This window comes from Fusarium oxysporum, chromosome VII (assembly GCF_013085055.1).
Source record: "Fusarium oxysporum Fo47 chromosome VII, complete sequence".
NCBI lineage: Eukaryota > Fungi > Ascomycota > Sordariomycetes > Hypocreales > Nectriaceae > Fusarium > Fusarium oxysporum.
The window spans coordinates 1,130,946-1,154,255 of record NC_072846.1 but is presented as its reverse complement, the minus strand read 5'-3'; the positions used below and the strand labels follow the sequence as shown (position 1 = coordinate 1,154,255).

General features: G+C 48.2%; 4 protein-coding genes across 4 annotated transcripts; 1 reads left to right on the top strand and 3 right to left on the bottom strand.

The window, feature by feature from the left end:
• Nucleotides 1-7,144: 7,144 nt before the first annotated feature.
• Nucleotides 7,145-8,580, top strand: FOBCDRAFT_262621 (phosphatidylserine decarboxylase-domain-containing protein). The gene is made up of 5 exons (XM_054705557.2): nucleotides 7,145-7,231; nucleotides 7,293-7,328; nucleotides 7,381-7,516; nucleotides 7,567-8,125; nucleotides 8,181-8,580. The coding sequence occupies exons 1-5, from the start codon at nucleotides 7,169-7,171 to the stop codon at nucleotides 8,443-8,445; spliced, it is 1,059 nt and encodes a 352-aa protein (XP_054561532.2). The 5' UTR covers nucleotides 7,145-7,168; the 3' UTR covers nucleotides 8,446-8,580.
• A 3,734-nt stretch (nucleotides 8,581-12,314) lies between these two features.
• FOBCDRAFT_251762 (MTH1187/YkoF-like protein) lies at nucleotides 12,315-13,118 on the bottom strand (the record flags this gene model as incomplete). The annotated part of the gene is made up of 3 exons (XM_054705556.2): nucleotides 12,315-12,608; nucleotides 12,679-12,781; nucleotides 12,869-13,118. 3 exons carry the CDS (start codon nucleotides 13,116-13,118, stop codon nucleotides 12,551-12,553), a joined length of 411 nt encoding a protein of 136 aa, XP_054561531.1. The 3' UTR covers nucleotides 12,315-12,550.
• A 2,145-nt stretch (nucleotides 13,119-15,263) lies between these two features.
• On the bottom strand, nucleotides 15,264-16,157 carry FOBCDRAFT_276626 (uncharacterized protein; the record flags this gene model as incomplete). Its single annotated transcript, XM_054705554.1, has 1 exon — nucleotides 15,264-16,157. The coding sequence occupies one exon, from the start codon at nucleotides 16,155-16,157 to the stop codon at nucleotides 15,264-15,266; it is 894 nt and encodes a 297-aa protein (XP_054561529.1).
• A 3,095-nt stretch (nucleotides 16,158-19,252) lies between these two features.
• FOBCDRAFT_251761 (uncharacterized protein) lies at nucleotides 19,253-22,450 on the bottom strand (the record flags this gene model as incomplete). The annotated part of the gene is made up of 6 exons (XM_054705553.2): nucleotides 19,253-20,852; nucleotides 21,217-21,373; nucleotides 21,427-21,735; nucleotides 21,832-21,891; nucleotides 21,942-22,221; nucleotides 22,272-22,450. The coding sequence occupies 6 exons, from the start codon at nucleotides 22,448-22,450 to the stop codon at nucleotides 19,351-19,353; spliced, it is 2,487 nt and encodes an 828-aa protein (XP_054561528.1). The 3' UTR covers nucleotides 19,253-19,350.
• Between the last annotated feature and the right edge of the window lie 860 nt (nucleotides 22,451-23,310).

The following is a 23,310-nucleotide window of genomic DNA, read 5'->3' as shown; positions in this document are numbered from 1 at the left end:
CTGTGAATAGCTTCCTTTTCTGAGAATAAGTCGGCTGGCTGCTGTATAGATCAGCAATCCGTAGATCCTTTAAAGAAGCCCTGAGCATCTTCCTGACCGCTGCAATCCATCGTCGTAAATACCCGACTTCAACCCTAACTTCTTTAGTGTGCACACGAGCTTCCTCGGCCGCCTGACCCGCCAGCCGGTTGTGCTGATCCTTTGCGACGCGAAGTCTGGCATCGTATATAGTAATTGGCCCGTAATCTGCCAGTATGGTGGTCCCCTGATCCCGGGCAGACCTTCTAAGGTTCTTCTCCTTGAGACGGCGCATTTCCTGAGTCGCAGTAATCCCATTGACTGCAAGAGTTGTACGTGCCCTCCGCAGCTTTTCATTGACATGCGACACCGAGGGAGTCAGAGGCGTGCCCGAGGTTATTGAGCATTCGATCCTGAGGGCCACATATTCCTCGTACTGACGGATCTGTCGCAACTTGAGCTCCGGCGTGTTCATTTCGATCCAGTTGACACGCGGAGGTGGCGTTGACATCAATCGAATCTCCTGGTCGTGACGATTCGAATGGTGTACCTCATGAGGCGGCGGAACGCCGTCTTCCTCACTCATTTCGGAGTTGCTATCGCTGCTGTGGGTGGAAGAGGACCCTCGTGAGATATAGCCAGGTAACGACTCTTCAGCTACCTCCAAAGATAGTGATGATAAGGGATTTATCATACGGGCTAGTACAACCTCAGGATCGAAGGGATAGATGCCGGTCTTTTGCCAAGATGAGATGATAGTGCTTCTCTTAGTAGTACGGGCGCGTACCTCCTGTAAATGGAACAAAAAGTCAGCTTTATTGAAGTCTGTAGCGCCATCTGCAATCTCACGAAGAAGGATTTCCTGATGCCAATGCTTGTATACACAGAATAGCCCCACATCTAGCGGTTGAAGGATATGTGTCAAGTGAGGCGGGAAAGGGAACAACACCACGCCTGCATCTTGGGCTTTTTGGAAAAGCTCTTTGGTAAAATGATTCTCACAACCGTCTAGTAATAGTGTTCTTTTTCCCGGAATTCTTTGAGTCCGGGAAAGCCGTTCAAAGTGGTCGAAGAATTCTAACGCGGAGATATCATCGATATAGCCGTTTGGTGTTGTAACGATCGTTGTGCCCGGTTCAAGGCGATTGTCAACCCACCGAGACGGCAGCTGTACGCCCGGCATGATGATAAACGCTGGAATAACCCGTCCTTTTGCTGATATCGACTCAATAATCGTGACGCTTATTGTCTCGTGTGCATCAGTCAAGATAGGCTTGTCGATTTCCCCAAAAGTCCACAGGAACATCCCATTTTTAAGATAATCGATCTGGAAGCCTGTCTCATCGATGTTCCACACATCCTCATAATCTATGCCTTTTTCCGCGTAATCATGCCACTTGCGAAACCACTCTTCGACGTTGGCTCGGTCTGCCATCGCCTTTCTTTACACTGCGATGGTTGAGCTCTTCTTTCTATGAAGAATAGAGGAATATCTTCTGAGAAAACGTCTTGCCCAGTATCTGGAAGCCGTTGGAAGTCGGTTAGTTGCTTTTAGAATGCAATTAGCATACTGTCGAAGAGTACGCATCTGTATATGATGTCCCTGAGTGACGCGGCGCCATCACCAAGCGAGGATCGCCTTCTCTTCTTCCGGCGAGAAAAGTGTGAAGTTGCCGCCATTTTGAGAGACAGGATGTTTTCCTTTTTGTCGAGAAAGCAGCCTTTTATATGGTACCCTCCATGCCTTGGCAGCTTTAACGGCTGAGGAGTAATATCCTTCCCTTAGAAGCTCGACAGCCGCGACAGTACGCATCTCAAGGTTATAAGCTGTATATCACAAGACATTAGGGTTTCCGGTGTCAGAATTGATATATTTTTGCACTGCAGTAAGAGCCAGTTTAGGGCTTTTGATTGATGTATCCATCGTCTCAATTGAATAGAAATTGCAATTATCATGACTGAATAAAGTAATTACCTTGTTGGTATTGAGGATATTGAGTGGTGATTTCGTTGTGATGTTTGTGAGGGGTAATGACATATCGTGGGCATCATCAGTGCAGCAAAGAGGGACAATTCAACTAAAGGAGTGACTTATTTTTTTGGTGGGGCTACATACAAAAATGAGGTATCTAATTTATTCCCCAGTCACCCGCCCCTTTGCCTTGTCACCTTACCCCCCGTGCTTGACGCACGGGCACCTACGGTGGAAAGGAAAGCACGGGGGGTCGGTCTCTAGACCCTACCCGAGTACGGCATAGGCCAGGAAAATATGGTAAGGGAATGGGGCTGGTTATTTCAGTGACTGAAATATAAAACTCCCAAAGCTCGCTGCCGCCTCCGCCATGAGAGACCCCGCTCTAGTCGGATCTGCAATCTGTCATCATTCTGACGCATGTTGTCTTTTGCTCTCTTCGCTTATTCGGATGGAGAACAGCGCTCTTCCTGGAATGCCTAGTTAGCACCTCCATTTATAAAACCGAGCCATTGTCAGGTACTCAATTACAAGCTTAGAAGCTGCGGCCACCTTCGACTCGCAAAATGCGGGGCATTTCCGTACTTCAAGACCTGTATTTCTCGCTGGTGTTGGCGTTTCGAGCTGGAAACAAAAAGACACGAAGTGCTGTGAGTTACAAATCTACCATTACACCTCACAGCGTCCTTGCTGACCAACGAAGAATCATACTTATGTGTGCGTTGACTGCTACGACAACTTGCTATTGTCTGATTCTGTAGGTCTCCGTTGTTCCCGAATGCGTCTATAAGTCGAGAGCCGGTAACCAGAGATTTAGGAATCCGTCTCCTCGTTCGAGCGGCCAGCCAGCGACAAGTAACGCAAATTTGAGCCCTCTGCTCATGAGAGGGTGAATCCCAGTCCCTAAAGGAATGTTTTTTTTTTTTTTTTTTTTTTTTTTTAAAAAAAAAAAGGAAGAAGAAAAAGAGAAAGAAAGAGAAGAAAAGAATGGAGGAAGGAAGACAAAAAGAAAAATAGTCGAACATGTGCAGAAGCATCAACCCTCAATGGTTAAGCCATGATTCTCAATGGCCTCACGTTGAAGGGCACTTATGAAGACCATTCAGGAGCGTGACTGCTGGACAAGCGAATACGACATGGGAAGGTAGAGTACGTTGTAGAATGGAAGGGCCAGCCGGAGATGAAGAAGTCGTGGGAGAACGAAAGCACGATAAGCCGTGTACGAATCAGTGAGTCAGCCCGCTGGGCTGAAGACTTTCTCCAGTGGTAACTATTCATTAGTAGCTGTCCCTTATGCACTGTGTGCTGGCTTAATTGCCTCCAAGCGGTCTGTCAATGACTGGATTGTAGGCTCCGACGTTTCGAGCTGAACGTTAACGACAAGTTTGCCCTCAAGCCTTGCAATGTGGCATACTCAGAAGAAAATATACCTGCTCGCAACCATCGAGAATTAAAGAGTGGAGCAGTTGAACTAAATCAAAGTCAATGCGATTTTCCTCGCAGATTGTTTTAGTTCAATACAGGAATGCTTTTATGATGTCTTGACGGATGAGAATGTGAAGCGAGAGTTGTTGGGAGATGCCGATATTTTTTTCCCCATATGGGAGAGTGTATACATCTCTATCACTTCTCCCACTTTTGCTGAAAGTGGTTTGTACGCATAATCATTGGCTCACAATCGCTGTGGTTCCCCACAATCCACTTTCACCTGAAACAGGCCTCTCAATATGACACCTTGATTAAATTTAACGCGTCAAAATGGGATTCTGGCTTCCCAGTTGGCTGGCTTCCTTGTTATCTCATTTTCTATACGCGAATTCGTTTGAGTTTAAGTGGTTCTAACGAAGCTAACGCGTCCCCTGTATGGATTGACTGCAATCCGTATGGACTTTAGTGACTTTGGAAATCATATCATCGTCATGCATCTTCAGTCACTTACGAATATTCAGTCTCAAAGATAACGATCAGTATTATTATAAAAACGCTGTTTGAAAACACTCAGACTGGCCCCATGAGGCCGCCGAACGGAGCAAGACAACTCTGTCTCTAACATGATAGTAACATCCTCGCCGGCCCGAGCTGCGCGGTTGCTCACTTTGCAATTTATCTTTCTGCTGCTAGCCTAATCGTGACATTATCGACACTAGACACTACAGGCGATAGGTACTACGGAGTATTTAAGCGTGCCTATTTCATGTCAGACTTGGTGGCCCAGGACAGCCACATGTAACTTGGACCCTTTTGATAACACCTTCGATACCCTCAGTATTACTTTATCACAGATATTTCATATTGTATGTATATTCCGGGATTTGACCTTTTGTTTGATTTGAAGCGAGTTATTAGAACATTTGTTTTGATTTGTTTGATACTTTGTTTGGTTGGATTGGATTTATGAGCAGTACTGCATAAGTGGGGAATCGGTTGGTCACAATAAGCCACTCACGTAGGCGTTAAAGAAGCGCGAGCCCCTCGATGATATCTTGAAACGTGGCGTAATCATTAGTGCTGACGATATCTATTTTCTGACGTCAGTGAGCGTGCATCATACTGTTACATTGTCACGAGCAACTATTGTTTAACAGCTTACGATGTAAATAGCGTACTACCTAGTGAGGAAATCGAGATTATCCTTGAGCTACTCACATATCAAATTACGCATCACTTATAACGGCCTCTAGTCCTGGCAGTTCCTGCCCGAGAAGCGCCTTTATTTCGAGAACTTCCATCATGGCTTTATCAGAGTCTAGAAAGAGCTGTGCGATGTCGTGGGCGTGACGTTTGCGACTAACTCGAACTCTTTAAAAATGTAACTCCGAGGCCCCTTAGCCGCATCCCTAATGGCGCTTGGGGCTTTCCTACCGATAAAGGTTATTCACCTGCGGGAAGGTTATTTTGCGGCATGACCGTCGCGGTCCGTGCTTCATTTTATATGCACGCACCATGGTTATTTCAGCGTGAACACACAGACATAGTAGAATAAAGCCCAGACTCTCAGATTATTCCTCTAAGGATTATAGATATGCCTCCATAAATCCGGGAGCAACCGAATCGCGACGTTATAGACCTAGACGATGGCATTGGGGCTTGCATGATAGGCGTTAAACCGCGTCGGCTGCGCAGTTTACATAGATTTAGCATGTAACCATCTCAAGCCTCCTACCTGTTGCTAACCAAACATGAGCCAGGACGCAGGGAGCTCTCCACATGCACGATTTAGTCAACAAGGTGTCACGCATATGGCTTTGCAACGACATGACATGGCAATGGCGAACTTTCTGAAACCAGCGCCTACCACAGCAAATAGCTGGACGGTTGAGATTGGTTCAGCATCTTGGCTTGGTTCATCAGAACAAGCTTCCTACCACCGTGTAGACACAATATTACAGTGCAGCCGGCTCCATAAGGCAAAATCATTTGTCCACGTTTAGCGTAAATGGCCACCCGCTAATTGAACGCAAGAATTACCGAACTGATACAGCCAAACCAATCGCACCCACAACGGCACGAGCTGGCGGATTTTGCCATCAGAATGATATCCACTACAGCTGTTGGGTCGTTGATTAATTTATAGATAGTATTTTAACCCTTCCGGCTGTGCTGCGTTGAAGACTTTACTAGGAAGATTCCATACCCTGGCCCTGCGGATCCTTGATCTCATTCCTTTTGATCCATTTTGCACCTTTCTTCTTCGTTCCGTTAGAGAATCAACATACAACTAAGCTATCTTTGATAGATGGTATTTCCCTAAGATGACCAGCCCCTGTGCGAGTTACTATGTAAGCTTCCATTCCTGGCTCAAAGTCTAGAGTATTGACCACGAACAGGGCTCTGCCAAGTGCCGCAATAGTGTCCTGATATTTGGTGCCCGGTGCGATTTCTGTTTGGTGCAGTCTTCCTAGACGTAATTGTGCCGTTCCCACGCTAACCCCAAATATGACACTAGACCGCAGGTGCTGGGATGCCTATGAACAATTTGCTCCCTCACCCCTCGACTCCATCCAGCGAATATGTAGACCCGATGAATGAGAATGTACGGAAGAATAATGCAGCGGCTAGTAAGGAAGGTGTGACATGCTGGAAGAGATCCTATGCCGCTCCTTGGTCCGTTCAGAAACTTGTATATCCGGATGAATTGGGGATTCTGAGACAACAATGATTGCATGTTCTTTCTTTCTGATATTTAGTACTAGCAACAACCACTACCATCGCACTTCCAACAATGGGTCCCGAGCAATCCCATCCGCTTAAAGCCCTCAAAGTGTCATCTTGCTAGGTAGCCTCGATCAACGTCTAATGAGGGGAAATATTAGAATTGGCTGGGCAGAGGCCATTGAATCAGGCGGCATGGCGGCCGTTTGACATGGTCCTAAATCTGTTAAACATGTCTTCACTAATCTTCGACACCTTAGGTCTTTACTGAAAAGGGTTCGTCTCTAATTGTGGAAAGTTATCTGTTTTCAGACGCTGTATAATCAACGAATGGGCGGTGCTGGTAGCACTTGAGGTCCCATAATCCACCCTCGGCGAACTGTCGTGGGTAAAATAGGCTGAAGAACAAGCAAGCAGCCTATGCACAGATTTATTTGCCTAATTGATGATGAAATTTTGGATGAGAACATAATTGCAGTTTATAATGCGGCTGTGACGGGTCCTCAGGCAGTAAACGGTGCCAGCCCACAAGTCGAAACAGGAGGAGAGATGACCACCCTCAACTGGCGTTGCTCTTGTACCTCAAAGTAGCGAGACTGGCTTACAAGGCGAATAACCGTATGCTGATAGTATTCTCCAAGATACCTTTTTTGTTTTTCTTTCCTTTTTACCTGCTGCAACTAATAACGTGGTTTTCTATTACCTTCTTGCTTGTGATGTGATAATACCATTAACAGGACATAGCAAGGCGATGCTACGTCATACATTTCCTTAACTCAAGTAAATTAAGTTATTATCCACTAAAAAGGTTTCGTTAATGACGTCAAGCTAGAGCTTTACACACGTATTAATTATTCATAGTTTTGATAAACGCAACGGTTAACTTACCAGTAGCGTATTTATGACGTCACTAGTGCGCCATGAGAAATCACAAGATTCATTCATAAATGTAGCATGACGCCCTGTTATGACCAGGCCCATGCATCTTAATAATTTTCTTAACAAATCTTAGATAATTCTGCTACAATGTTCAGTGTTTCGGCTTTCTTCCATAACGTCCTCAACTATTTGCTTTCATGGGTACATCCAGTATGATAATCTCATTGAATAGAATAAGATCATTATAGTTAGCGTGCTAATCCCGGAATAGAACGCCCACTGGGGATGGCTGTCTTGCAATCGCAAAGTGAGTTGTCCGTGATCTCCTATCTCGCACACTTTCTTACATACTGTCGCAGACTGGGCAACTCGAGCGGGAGATAATCCCGCTCGGCAAAAAGCTCAAGCTCCTCTTCCTGTTCAACCATATTACTGAATGGATTGATACGACACACGCCATGCGACTTTATATACACAATAAGTCCCTAGAAAAGGGTATGTCTTGGGCTCAGGGCTGCGGGTGGAAGGTATTAACATGCGAATAGGTAAGAAAGAGGCATCTCCAGCATCCAAGGAGCAAATTAGCAAATTCGTTGATTATTATAGTATCAACATGGATGACTTTGACCCTTCGGATATTAATGAGTATAAAACATTCGAAGATTTCTTCGCCCGAGCGCACAAAGCCGGCTCAAGGCCGATCCACCGGGCTGATGATGCATTAACCGCGGTCGTTGTGGCCGATTCAAGAGTTGTCACGTACGAATCAGTTGCAGAAACAAAGAAGATTTGGATTAAAGGCCATGATTTTAGCATTACCAACCTCGTCATGGATACACAAGTCGGTTCAAAGTACGAAAACGCAGCCGTTGCCAGCTTTCGTCTATCGCCACAAGACTATCATCGATACCACTCACCTGTGACCGGCAAAATCAAATTATTTCGGAGTATTCCCGGCGACTATTATCAAGTCGATCCTGTTGCTTTACAGAGTCAAGTAGATATCTTAACGAGAAATAGAAGGGCGTATGCCATCATCGAGACGGCTGAATTTGGCGATGTCTTGTTTGTCGCCATCGGAGCAACGAATGTGGGATCTGTCGTGTAAGTACAATTGTGCTCCATAGGCATGTATAGTTCGCGTTCTGACTATATGCAGCATACACGAGCAATTTCAGAAAGGTGGCGTACAGGTCAAGAAGGGTGATGAGCTGGGACATTTTCAGTTTGGCGGCTCTTCCATTATTGTCGCATTCCAAGAGGAGAGGATTAAATTTGACAACGATCTGTTGCAGTTAAGCAAGCAGCGTATTCAAGTCTCAGTCGAGGTTGGTATGAGCTTGGGTCGTGCAACCCGTTCAACCCGGCGAGGCGATATGTCTCCCGAACCTACGTATGCTGAAGTTGCAGATCCAAATGCTTAAATCAATCTTATCTTCAGGATGTCCACCAATTGATATAAGTTGCATGCATGGGATTGAGGGGCCGATCGGAGCGAACAAATAGTATATTAAGGAGAAAAGAAATTTATTCAGGGTAAACCCATTCAGTTACTCAACAACCACAATGCCAATACCACCTGAGGACATCGATCCGAGTCCACTATCGTCCCGCAAGTAAACGCCTAGCCAGGTCCCTCATCCGGCAAAGCTACCGTGCGTTGGGACGCGACAAACGGCGTCTCCTTCGACACGAAGAAGACCAATGTCATGCACTTCTCTCGCAGTAAACTGAGGACCACCCCGCCGGTATGTCACAGTGACGTCGAGAAACATCCCGAGTCGGCTCTGCGCTGGCTTGATAGTAGGCTATCGTTCCGAATCCATGTAGAGAAGTGGGCGGCGAAAGCGAAGGCAGTGGCCTACCACCTGCGAGTACTAAGCGATACGAAACACGGTCCGCTGCCGGGTGCTGTCCGAAACGCCGTCAGGGGTGTCAGTCGAGCCAGTCCTGCTCTACGGTTCCGAAGCGTGGTACCAGGGCATGACAAGGCCACGATGAAGCCAGCCTATCAGAAACCCGCCATCGAGCAACCAGCATCTCATACAGAGAATGAACAAGGCCTTGAACCAGTCCATGAGAGCTATACTGCCCCTCTGGAAGGCGACATCCACCGCCCCCCTCCACCGGGAAAGTGGGATACTGCCAGTTACCCAGGTCCTCGAAGCGCGGCGACTCAGGTTTCCCGCAGGACTCAAGTCGCTTGACGAGAGCCATCCTGTTGCGAGTCGAACGCTACCACCCAGTCAGTCCACTTACCACGATCTCATCAAACGAAGATACCAAATACAGAAAGAAAGCAGCTTCAGAACACGTCTTCGACGGATCAGGTCGCCTCGGACCAACTGAGGTCTTCGATGTCAAAGCTAGAGGAGCATTAGAAGGCCTAAAGGCCGCCCTAAACCTACAAGAATCGGTATCGTGAAACATCATAAACTGCCTAGACAACCTCGCGGTCGCTACATGCCTGCGAAGTACACCGTCTGACTCGTCTCAAGACGTCTTTCTTGAGTTTCAGGCTTTAACAGCATCGCATGGAGCCACACAGGTACGCTGGGTGCTAGGACACACCGACATCCCAGGCAACGAACAGGCCGATAAACTGGCCAAAGCAGCGTCATCAGCCCCCGGGCTAGAGGGGACTCAGCCAACACTAACATACTTGCGAAGGATCGCAAGACGGAAACCGAAAGAAGCATTCGTGACGTGGTGGTCCACCTCTGCCCCTGAGCAGTACAAGAGACTCAATCTCAAGGCGACCACAGGCTGCCCGCCGGAATGAGAGATTTGGCGAACAGCCATGCATCAACTTCTTGCAGCGAGACCCCTCCACGGTTATTTCGCCGCATATCACGAGAGATTCGACCATGGCGATGCACGCCTGGTCTGTTCATGCAACCGACGCAAAGCACCGGATCATATCTTCTATTGCCTAAAGGTGCCGCCGCGTCATCGGATTCGGCTCGCCCCTCACTGAATGCAGCCGTCAACCTAGCAATAGGAAAATACTTCGACAGGTTCGTCGAGCTGTCCAAGATAAGCGCCTTCTTCGACAAGATCTCCCCCGCCACTAGACGAGATCAGCTCAGGACGCACTCGCACCTCTCCTCCTCTCCTCCTTTCCTTCCCCTCCATACTGTTTTCTTTTGTCTGATCTTACTATTTCAAGGCTCAGCTAGATGAGGGGCGCTGACACACCCTTTATATTGCCGTAACCACTCGAGGGCAGTCCCGAGCTGCCGCGCCCACAGGCCCATCACAGCCTCTCTGACAACAGGCTTGCCTTGCAGCTGCTGCTCCCAGCCGCGCCTGGTCCTCCCGCTGACGGGCAACAGGCTCGATACGATGTGCCGTTTGTACCAATGATATGCTGGATAGTGTGATCTGTTGACGCTTTTGCAGAAACTGCATTTCGATGGGGAAGTCTAATTTCGCGTCGCGAATGACTAATCCTGCCAAAGTCAATAGCATTTTGTAATTAGTGCGTAGATAGACTGCCTTAGCTCAGCACGTTCTTTGCCAGGTTGGGCTCCCACCAGGATCGCCTTTGTCACCGTTGCTGTTCCTGTTCTTTAATGCAGATCTCGTTCAGCATAAAACCGCCTTAAAAAGTGGGTCAATCGTGTTCATCGACGATTACTCGGCCTGGGTGACGGCCCCGACAGCAGAAGCAAACCGAGCAGGCATTCAGGCCGTCATCGATAGAACACTGGAGTGGGAGAGACGAAGCGGGGCGACGTTTGAGGAGGATAAGACGGTCATCATCCACTTCACGCGCCGTGCTGAACGCCCGTATACGACCAAGGCCAAACAATCATTCCGAAGAAAAGTGGCAAGATCCAGAGACTGGTGATGGATTCGGAGTTGCAGTATGAGGAACACATGAAGGAAGCAGCTACACGGGGCCTCTGAGCGGCCATGTGCCTACGAAGGCTGAATATGTTGACGCCCCGGACGGCGAGACAGTTGTTTTTAGCAACGGTGGCCCGCTCTGATTCTCTGATGCGTCTCATTGGATGTGTGTATGTTCTTGGTTTGAGTTGCTTCCCCGCTCTAAGTCCCATATGCCGGTACATCTTTATACTGGGGTCTGACTGGAGTATCAGTGCTATAACGATCGCACGTCCCATTATGTAAAATACACAATGTGACAACATCACCACATTCTGGTCCACACTTTGATACACCCACCCCATCGTATTTGTGCGTATCTAACAGGTTCTTACCCTACCTTTCCCTGTCATCTTACTTTCTTGGCAAGCAGATGTTAAGAAAGCGGGAGGCTTAGCATAGTCGAGGGGATGCTCTTGTTCCACTCATGTTCTCGTTGGGGCAGAGACCAAGATTTAGAGAGTAAAAGTAATGAAGAGAAACTCACCAAGATAGCCATAATGGCTGCCTCCCCATATTTATCGCCGCCGGAACCCAAGTTCTCAAAATAGAGAATAATCGACCAGTAGCCGATACTTTGTATGTCCCTAATTTTAAGTTTTAGGGCTCAAACCTCCCCCATCCACTTGTTCATTGCCCATCCCGGCCCCGCGCAATAAAACTCCTCGTGGCGACCCCAAACACATCTTCGTCATCGTGGAATTATAAGCAACGTCCCTGTGTTGCGTTGCACACAGACGCTTTTCCAACTGAATTTGACCTTATAAAGCTTCGGTCGTGAATGGGGCACTAGCATGTGCTTCATCAACCTGGACACGATCATCTGTCAGGTATGCGGGCAGCGCGTAGGCGAACAGCCCGTGGGGATGGTACCCTGCGCTACCATATGTGGCAAGTTCGTGACGAAGGTGACGAACGAGGTGGTTTCGGGCGAGTGCGGTGTTTGTCGCGACGCAAGGGACAAGAGCACTGATCTGGCGCGGAAAGTGACCCAGGCGTCCAAGAAATAATAGAGAGGAAGGCGCGGCGGCGGTGTTTGTGACGCTGATGATGAGGGTCATACGGCAGCTTGGGTTCAATTCAGAGGAGTAAAGAAGACAGCAGACATGAAAAATGACAATAATGACGAGTCGGTTAGTTTATTGGGTCTCGAAGTTGGTCATTGCTGACTTCTCGCGACGTTTAGATTTTTATCTATCATGGCTTGAGAAAGGGCCCTACACCTCTCGAAGCATGGTACTTCGTTTATGGACTTGGTCCAAAAGATCCATTTATCTCTTTAGGTGGCACAAAACTGCAGCAGGTCACTCGCCCCGGCAAGTCATATACGTGTTGAGACGGTACGACGAAGATGGTCCGATCTGCTGGTGGCTAGGATGTGGATACTATGTAAGGAGCTGTGCTCCTCTCGGACATATATAACTTAGAAGAACAACACAGTCAACCCATTTTTGTTTTATCAGTCGCCAAGGCCGCCTCCAACTACTTTCTGTGTGCAGCCCACTCGGCAACTTTCATCCTCGCTTTCAAGGAAAATGGAAACGACATAAGCCGTACGATTAAGCTGACCATCAGCATCTAATTCGAGGTCGCCACCCTTTCCTTATGATTCCTTCCTAAGTTCAAAACTGTCCGTTCTCAGGCTGCACTCTCGACCGGGTCTACCTTGCCCTCCGCCGTCTCCCTCTTATCAGTCCTGTCCATGTGTTGTGAGCCTCTTTTCCATTTCAAGGTGTAGTCCACAGATGGTGGACGGGCAAGCTCACCTGGTGCTGACAGTCACCGTCGACTGAACCCTTGCCACGTTACGCTGATGAACCACGGCATGTGCTTTACCGATCACCGTCATGACTTCGTCCCAGCTACCTTCTAGACATGCAAGTGGACAGTACGCCCTTTTGTCAGCCTCGTAAAATTTGGTTTCCATCCCCAGAGCACGCAATCAGCAAGGCTCACCGAGCATGGTGCCAGTGGAGTACATTGTGTGCTTTAGCCCACTAGACTTGAGATATCGCTGCACCTCTGCGAGCTCGGCGGCGATCGACGGGTTGCCTGTCCCAATCTGTATTCTGGAATCAGCGCCGTTTTCATCCTTACGGAAGGGCATGATGGGCACTGGTCGCCCAAGAATTAGAGGAGCCCGTACAGGAACAAGAGCAAAGTCGGCGCAACACGATGGCGGCGTAGAGAGCAAACTATAGTCCATGTCGGCAGTCTCAGACGCGGATTGGTTAGGATGAATGGAATTAGGTCTCAAAACAAGGCTCATTCACCGAAAGGTGATGGAACTGCACGTTGTGATCTTTGAATTAATATTAGCGGAAAGACATGTTACCTGGGGAAACCCGATCTTTTGAACTTTCGGCTGAAGCCGAGTGTAGCATGTGAGCCATCTGCAATCTACCCCGCGATCGGGAAGTGAACGTCAGGGTGAAGTGGTCGATGATCCGAGCACACACATCAGTGATGCCAACGTGACGCAAGCCCAAGAGAGGTTTGCAACGTCCTCTGATCAGGACCAGGTCGCCGCATTGCCCTGATTTGCTGTATCTCACCGGCTAAACTACTAACAAGGTTGCAGTCAACGCGATGTAAGCCATGGCAAAGGGCTTGGGATAGACTTTTTTGGGTCGTCTCCTGCTGCTTGCTATTTTGCTCTATGAGCGCTTCCTTCAGCCATTTCAGTGATCCTGGGTTCCTCATTCAGTTGTACGTAATTCTCCATCATACGTCGACCCTACTGAGCCGGACTGAGTGAATAATGATTCTGCACCTTGACGTAGCATTGGCTTGCTATTCCTTGACTGTCTTGAACCCTAACCCTCTGTCGCGTCTAACACATAACCCTGGCCCGGAGAGTTTCAACCAATCAGCGACACGGCCTAGTTGGAACCGATATTGCAGGAATGCACAAGAGAGGCAAACCGGTCACGGTTTGCACAAAACAGCCTTGAGTAACGAAGTTTGAAGTGGTCGATTTGAATTTTCAAAGCTTGACTTCAAAAGTCCGAGTTTTTATCAGATACAGGTTACGAATCTCGGGTATTGAGAACAAAATAAAGTAAGGTGTTTTATAAGCGAGCCGCGGATATAGGCGAATCGCGGGATTCTGGTCGTCTCTCGAGCCAATTGTGGAGGAGTATCTGGCTATTACTTCATCTGGATTCTTACTGTCTGGGGCAGTAACATCTTGAGTCTTCTTAGGCTTATGGCCGCCGACAGCCCTTTGGCCGCTATTCTTACCATGTGTTCCTTGTACCGTAGTTTTCGCATTCTTCACCTCTCCCAGGATCTTAGCACTTTGCTTCGGTTTGACCTCCTTTCCCTTGATCACTAAAGGTGCCTCGCTTGTGCGTTCGGGGTTACGCGTGAAGTGTACGAAGCTTGTCTTACCACCTTCGAACGCCGCTCCACTTCGTCTCTCCCAGTCCAATGCTCGGTCTATGATGGCCTGGATGCCTGCTCTGTTGGCCTCCGCCGTCGGTCTCGTCACCCAGGCCGAGTAGTCGTTGACAAAAGCGATTGATCCGCCTTTTGAGTCGATTCTAATTTGCACCAGGTCTGCGTTGAAAAAGAGGAACAGGACCGGCGACAGCGGCGATCCCTGTGGCAGACCTGCCTGAAGTAACTCCCGTTGCTCTGATGTATGGCCGTTCACTACGATACTAGCTGTGCGATTCGAGCAGAAAGCACCGACCCACCTGACCAGCCACTGTGGCATGCCCCTGGCTTCCAGTCTCTGCAGTAGTCGCTCCTTGAATACGCCGTTATAGGCGCCTTTAACGTCGAAGCTGATCAGACTAACCACTTTACGGTTTCTCCATGTTTTGTATACTTGTTCTTGGAAGAGCAGCAGTGCCTGCTCTGCCGACCGCCGTTTCCTTACTCCAAAATGGTTTGTCGGTAGAAGTCCGAACGTCTCGACGGCGTACGAGATCCTGTCCGCCACAACCGCCTCAAGAATCTTGCCCAGCGTCGATAGCAGTGAGATCGGTCTCCATGGCTTGGCGATCGCGTAGTTGCCCTTGCCTGGCTTCTTGAGCTGGATGATCTTGGCGCATCTCCATTGGTCCGGCAGTACTCCATCTATCAATGACGTTCGGAATAAGTGCAGTACCCGGTCCTGGGCCACTGGCCAAAGTTGTTTCCATACCATTGCTGGTAAGCCGTCTTCCCCGGGTGCTTTCCATGCCTTGGCCGCCATGACTTTCTGTTCCACCTCGTCCAAGGTTATGTTCGGCATATCCACCTCCACCCAGCGGGGACGGGTCCCTTCATCTTCGAAGACGGCTGGCAGTGGTGGGAAGAATGCACCGCAAGTAGTATCTGGCGGGTGAGTCGAATTAGTAGTTTAGAGTTGATGTAGCTGGATCCCTGTGTCGTTGAATCCCGCAGGAGCTTGCTCATCCGTCCGATATTCTGTCATATTGAGGTACGACGGTCGGGGTAAACCGTTCCCAGATTCGTCTACAACCTGCATACAGTTGCATTCCCGATGCCGCACAAGAAGCAACAACTTATTTAGAACGACGAATTCCATCTTTAGCTTGATGCTGTAAACCACAGGCTTGTATGTGGTCGCAATCTGAAAATGATCCAGGTACTGAGTGATAATGAGGCTGACGTCGAGGAGCACGACCAGGACATTGACAATGATAAGGTGTCGAATGACTTTGCGCTCCGTCGTCCTTCTGATGGCGAAGATGGGTTTGAGACCGCGAGATGCTTCCCAGATATAAAGGCCGGAGATGATGGTCTCTTGAATGGAGAAGCCTGCGAGCTGAATGCGCTCGTAAAGGTTGAATGCGGGCAGAAACCGACTCGACTGCCGCGTGTTGCTACCAAGAAACATGACCGTAACCGGAACGTGCAGGATGAAGAAATCCGTGATGATCATAACCAGCACCCACCGCGTCTTTGCCCTATCCGAGACAATGAGATGCAGCCTCGAATAGAGAACAACAGATTGCCCAGTGACCATGCCATACCATCCGACGCACGTTAAAGCCGCGAGTGGAAAGTTCGGTCCAAGGCTGTAGTAGCGCAGCAGCACGACTATCGAGTGCAGCACAATCCCTAGCGTCGCGACAACGATGCTCCAGAAGTACAAGCTGTCATGGCGCCTAAAGCGGTTGAGCAGCGAGATGAGGATCTCGACACAGTTGTAGCACGCGATCGCGAAGAAGCCGGCGATGGTCATGTCGACCGGTAGTGATGCCGTGATGGGGCCCGTTTCCCCAGTCATGTTGGGTTGCTGAGCTGGAGCGACCGGGCTGATCATGGCACGTTGTGCAAAGAAAGTGATTAACGGCTTGGTATTAAAACGAATTACCAGTCAGGAGCTTGCCTTGTGGCACCCTCCATTAGCATCGACCGGCGGCGGCACATTGGGGAACCCTGGCTGGCCTCCAAGTTCTCAACCAACGACTTCGTCATTCAAGCCCAATGGCATTGGCTGCCAGGTGAGCCCCGAATGGGCTAACTTTGCTAAAGGGGGGTCGGGGGCTGGTAATGCCGAATTCTACATGATCCATGTCCGTATGTCGCGAGGCCGGTGCAGCCTCTAGCTCAAGCCACTTTCTTCAGCAAAAACACATCATGTGATGCGAAACCGGTATTTACCGAACGGGAGTAATCTTTGGCTTTGGCAGTGGCGTTACGCTGTGAGATAAAACGCGGCTTGCCTCGCCGAGAAGAGCACGACATCTCAAATTTCTTGTATCCGCCTGGGTATGCCTATAAACAGATAAAGACGCCACAAGGGAAGATTACAGACTTAATCTATATGTTACTATCGCTCGGCACACAGGATCGTCACTGCGGAAGACAGAACGTAACGGAAAGTGGATGTTGTCCCTACATCCTTATTGTCTCTCCCACTTTCACTGAAAGAGGAAACCCCCTGTCGTCTATGGAAGTTCCTCTTACGGCATAGTTGGCGGGTCAGTGACATGGCGTCGACAGGGGGTCGGTGCTTCTGCACCAATCAGAATCTCCATTTTCTTACCCCGAATTTCCCTTACCAACTAGTCAGCTAGGACTTTGCCTGCTAGGTCATAGAAATTCCCATATAATTCAAAATGGCGCTATTGAAGTACGGGGGGCACGGTCATAGATTCAATATCAGGTAAAATAGATCAAAGTGACAGGCATCGAAAGATAACAATTAGGGGAGTATTTTCCCAAATTATTAATTAATTTAAATCCACATTAAAGTATTGCGACCAGTTTGAAGTTTTGGATATTTTATTTGATGTGGTTGATCAGAGCCATATTAAGTGAAATGATTGGCCAGTTTATATGGCCCATGCATTTTAGTTATTAGGGGAAGCCGTAATAATCCGCCATTTGGGGCAGGGCATAATATGGAATAGTACAATTGAAAGAATAAGGTTTATACCATAGCAACAGAAAAGCAAGTTTTAATTAACGTACATGATAAGCGAGTGGACCAAAAATCCCTCACCCTATAACATTTCTATTTAATCAATTGATCCTCAACCATCAATCATGTCTCAATCAAATTAAAAGGCAAATATCATTCTTGCGCTTCAAGCCTATCAAAACAACCCAGAATTAGGTCTCCATCGCGCAGCTGAGATATACCAGGCCTCCTACGGTTCACTCTGGCGCCGAACCCATGGCATTTCTTCTCGATATGATACTACACCTAAGTCACGGAAACTATCTGATCTAGAGGAACAAGCTATTATTCGATTTATCCTCGACCTAGATTCGCGAGGATTTCCCCCGCGACTGCGTGGTATTGAAGAAATGGCCAACCGATTGCTTGCCGATCGCGACGCATCACCTGTCGGCAAGCGCTGGGCTTCTAACTTTGTCAAGCGACATAAAAAGCTCAAGACATGTTTTCATCGGAGATATGACTACCAGAGGGCCAAATGTGAAGATCTGACTGTTATTCGCAATTGGTTCAGGCTTGTACAGAACGTAATTGCAAAGTATGGCATCCAATTAGATGATATCTGGAACTTTGATGAGACTGGCTTTATGATGGGCGTGATTTCAAGCGGTATAGTTGTCACTGGCTCAGAGAGGCGAGGAAGACCGAAATCAATACAACCTGGAAATCGGGAATGGGTTACAGCGATCCAAGCGATTAATGTAGACGGCCGGGCAATCGATCCATTTATCGTGGTTGCAGGCCAATATCACCTTGCCAATTGGTACCAAGAAAGCAACCTCCCGGCCACTTGGGCCATTGCTACGACCCAAAATGGCTGGACGGATAATAAGACGGGTCTTGAGTGGCTAAAGCACTTTGATCGATGTACAACTAACCGATCCGTTGGTGGCTATCGTCTTCTAATCCTTTATGGCCACGAAAGCCACCATTCGACCGACTTTGAGATATATTGTGAGGAGAACAAAATAATCACACTCTGTATGCCACCTCATTCTTCCCACCTGCTTCAACCCCCTGATGTCGGGTGCTTTGGGCCGCTAAAAAAGGCCTATGGTCGAGAAATAGAGCATCTAATGAGACGTCATATAACCCACATTACTAAGATCACGTTCTTTCCTGCCTTCTACGCCGCTCATCAAGCTACTATCACAGAAAGCAATATCAAGGGAGGTTTTAGGGGGGCCAGGCTTGTTCCCTTTGACCCGGAAAGTGTGATCTCGAGGCTTGATGTGCAGCTACGGACCCCAACGCCTCCTGGAGAGGATACCGGCCGGGCTCAACCTTGGACCACAAAGACACCAAGGACTGCCAATGAGGCTAATTCTCATTCGGAATACCTTGAGAGACTAATCAGAAGACATCATAGCAGCTCTCCAGAGTCAATCCTTGAAGCTCTTCAGTCTCTTACTAAGTCAGTAATGAGAAATATACATAAGACTGCTCTACTAGAGGCTGAGAACCGAGGCCTTCGAGAGGCAAATACAGCACTTAGCCAGAATAAAAGGAAGAAAAGAATCCGGCTACAAGATAGCGGCAGGATGACTGTAGGGAATGGTCAGAGTCAAATTGATCAGATGGATTTAGATACGCAGGTAGTGGCCGAATCATCGAGAAGTGGTGGTCGCGGAAGGTCAGAAGGGCGGAAGGTCAGAAGGACCGAAGGTTCGGCACTGTAGGACTTGCGGGAAGGCCGGGCATAATGCAAGGACTTGTCAACAAGCAATTATAGTTATTGAGGAAGAGGATAGTAATTAGTTTTGATTGATCTGATAGGTTGTGGTGTTTTTATTACTGATTAAATTGGAGAGGTTGAAATTTTTGGTCGGGTTACTTGTCCGGTCGGGTTACGTATCAAATACGTTATCAAATACATCAAATGTTATTTCAAATCCAGGATTTTGGATTATGTTGTTTGAAATAAGATTTCGAGATATTTGATTGATTTGTTTGGCAATTTATTTGATTGCATTTGATTTGCGGGCAGCGCTGACTATCGCATCCCGGCATAGACTTAGATGCTTCCTACGTTGGCCAGCGTATCGGGGTGCTCCACGTCAAGCACTCTCTTGCGAGCTTCCCTCAGTTGTAGAAACAGCACTTCAGCCTCCTTCCATCGACCTTGATAAGAAAACGTCAACACGAGATTACTCATGCTGTTCAGCGTGTCTGGATGCTCCGCGCCAAGCACCCTTTTGGAAGGCTCTATCACTTGCATGAAGAGATCTTCTGCCTCCTTCCATCGACGTTGACGCATGTACGTTGATGCAAGATTGCTCATGCTGGCAAGCGTGTCTGGATGATCTACGCCAAGTACCCCCTTGGAAGGCTCTATCACTTGCACAAATATCGCTTCGGCCTCCTTCCACCGAGCCTGATGCATATATGTTGATGCCAAGTTGTGCATGCTGGTGAGTGTGTTTGGATGCTCTAAACCAAGCAGTCTCTTGCGAGCTTCTACCACGGGTATTAAGTGCTCTTCGGCCTCCTTCCATCGACCTTGGTGCATGTACGTTGACGCCAGGGTGTTCATACTGTTCAGCGTGCCTGGATGATCTGCGCCAAGTATCCTCTTGAAAGGCTCTATCACTTGCACGAAGAGATCTTCAGCCTCCTTCCATTGACCTTGATGCATGTGCGTTGATGCGAGCCCGAGCATACTGGTAAGAGTTGCCGTGCTGTTTTGTAAGGGCTGGTTCCTGTGGTTTTCTTGATGCTGCAAATATCTCTCGAGACAATTTCTCGGATTCAAATAGGTATTTGAATAATTGTCGGATTCGAATTTCACATCTTTAGCGCAACTAGAACGAATATGAGCGCCCGCAAGGTGAACTGCAAGAGCAAGGTGTTGTACATTCTCGCATATGCTCTGTGCAAGATTGTGAATATCTTCCGGAACTTCTGTGGCATTGAGGTTCAAGTGCCGCAACAGAAAGGAGATTGCATCTGAAGGTTCCATGGTACCCACCTGCAGTCTCTGGCTTCCAGGAGGGAGTACCTTATCGCACTCAATGTCCCGACTGGTAAGAATAATACTTCCACGTACTCCAGAGGGAATAACGTCTCGTATCCCGTTGTTAAGGTCATCCGCACTATCAAGAATAACGAGCCATTCATCCTGCAGATGGTTCCGATTTTGAAGCCAAGATAGGACAACACGGACAGCGGGATCATCTCTGAGAGCGGCCATATTTGGCACTGTGCTGTACGTCTCAGTCAATAGGTTGAGGCCTTGAGCACATCGCTGAAAACTAGATCGTATCGCCTCCTGGCTCCTCGCATCGATCCAAAGAATAGGATCATAATGGAGTTTGTGCCTTTCCACGTATCTGAGCGCCAACTGGGTCTTACCAGCGCCCCCAAGACCGGAGATGGCCACTGCATGCGCTACTTGATCCGATCCATTTAATGGTTTGTTGAGTTTTTCTTCGAGTCTATCAGAAAGGTTGCGCCTTTCTGTGTAGAGCTTGTCGGTTTTCTGCGGCACCGAGTACACTGACGCTCCAATCCGTGCATCTGTGTAAACGGTCATCAGTAAGCTTTCTGAACTGAGACAAGCATATTTGCGTTCGTGCCAGGGTAAAAGATGATTGTGTAAATTCCGGGTAAGACACTTGACCACTTAAACGAGAGTGCGACGATGTTTTTGGACGGCTAGAGTAGGCGCGATAGGCTAGAGGGCTGGCTGGTTAGAAGCCGTAGTAGACAGCTAGGAAGATCGATCCCACGCTTTCGTCTTCTGTTGCCTTGTTCGTATGACATTTTGAGATAAGGATTAGGCGTATGCCGACCAAGAAACAAAGTGACGTTTACTAGGATCCACTTGGTTGGGGGGAAAAAGCATCGGCTTCCTCGATATTCAAGGCTGCCGATTACTTACTTGCGATGATTGCCTTCACCAACTCAATGAGCTTGTTTCTTATCATCTCGTAATTAGAATCTCTCTCCCCGAACTTATTCAGTCCTGAATGATCTGTGTAGAGACCTATGGTTTCCGCATTGGGCCGGTCCAGCGTGGCAGACTGCTTTTTGACGGCCTGCAACAGAGTTAATCAAGCGTCTATCAAACAATTGTTCCGCCCTTGCTCACAAAGTCACTCCAGAGGCCCCAAAATCCCAGTGTCTCTCGCTCTTCGTGGAAGTTGACGATCCGCACATGGCCTGATATTGCCTCAAATTGCCGGTGCAGATCTTGAAGCTCAACAGAATCGTGGGTTATCGCCTCCACAATAGATGGTAATGGTGCTAAGCCGAAAGCGTGGAAAAATTGAGCTGCTTTTACACTAAGCGATATGGAAGCAGAGCCGACATGTGGTGTCCCTAGGAATATAATAGCTTTGGTCTGCGGGAGAATGTCGACGAGACGCCTTGAATGAAGATGTTGAGCTTTGAGTAGAGCCTTAGGATTCTGCAGTTAGCTTCCAATCTAGATAAGAAGCAGGCCTGGTCACGAAATTCGCCATGCGTACGGCGACAGCAATGCAGGGGTACATACTTCTTTAATTACAAGACCTCCATAACTATGCCCGACGAAGATGATACTTCTCTCTGGGGTCTGTTAGAATTTAATTAGACGACCGTTCCCAAGGGTTTGAGTCTGCTGACCTTCACTGCCATTGACGTAACCTCCTCAAACAGCTCATGACCGAGTCGACTGCGACGCTCCTCGATGGCATCATTTTTCCAGTATGAGTCATAGTTATAGAAGAAGACGCGAGCGTGCCGTCGAACCTCTGGAGGGAAATCTTCGCAGAGAAAGTCGCTGACCCAGTTGACAAATTGCTTTCCTTGGGATGCGGGATCAGTGTGATTACGGGAAACATTTTTAGCCAGCTTTTGCCAGGTAGTATCCGGGTTAGACCCTAGGCCGTGTACAAGAATGATGCTGCAGGTCGATGTTAGCGCAGAAGTCATGTTGGGGAACAAACCATTTACTCTACGCCGGTCGCCCTCAGGCTAGAGTTAAAACAATCGACGGGCACAAGTTCAAACCCGCTCTTCTGGGCATAGTCAGAGTCGAGACGTGACGGCATAAATATTTGCAAAATAAGCCGGGCAACCAGAAGGCTTAACGCCGCAGTCCAGAGCAGCCGGGGTCGCGAAGTGATCTCCATTGTGACGATCCGGATTTTGGGGGTTGAATGACGGTAACATCGTGCTGGTGCAAGTTCTGGGATTGCTCATGCGGTATTGAGGTTAATAAATGATGTGAGATTTGAGGGGTTACGAAATGTCGGGCTAGAAACCATTGTGGCTTGAATAAAGCTGACCAGAGAGGGTGGGAGCATGATTAGCTGACCGTACCCCAACACCACAAGAGAAATTTTGGGGGCGAAAATCGCATCTTGTTATTGGTAAGATTTCAAATTTAATTTCTGAGTTTGAGTTTGAGTTTGAGTTTGAGTTTGAGTTTTGCTAAGTCAGTGGGTTGAGTTTGAGTACGCAGGTAAAATTCCAACAAACTCTACCCCCATGTAGCATCATTACCACCCTGGCTATTGTAGAGCGGAGAGAACAAAGCGCTTGCCTCCTTAAATAGATATCAAGCCATTTGTTTTCAATAGCCATCGTCGTCGGAAAGAAATTTAGCGCTGGGCTGGCGGCGGCTTAGCTCGTAATTTATTTCGGGCCCGTAAAGAATAAGTCAGACCCTTGACCCTGTTCGAGTCAAAGTGCCAACAGGGACATCGAGTTCAGGTCCCCGCACTTAGCAGCATCGAAAAGCAAGCTTAACCCGAGGAGAGATGGAGCGTATTGATCAGGGAGTCAGTACAATGCTCCACGACCCTCTCGCCAACCCCACCCTTTGTTGGAATGGGTCTTGGTGCGGGGGCATTGGCCCATTCTTTATCTCCTCGAGGGGGTAAGGTTGCAGTGTTGTCACTCACAGGGACTCAATCATAGAAAACTAATCCGCGAGTACCTCCTTCACCAGTATTGAATGCCTAAGTGGCAAGTCTCTGTACGTTAAGAC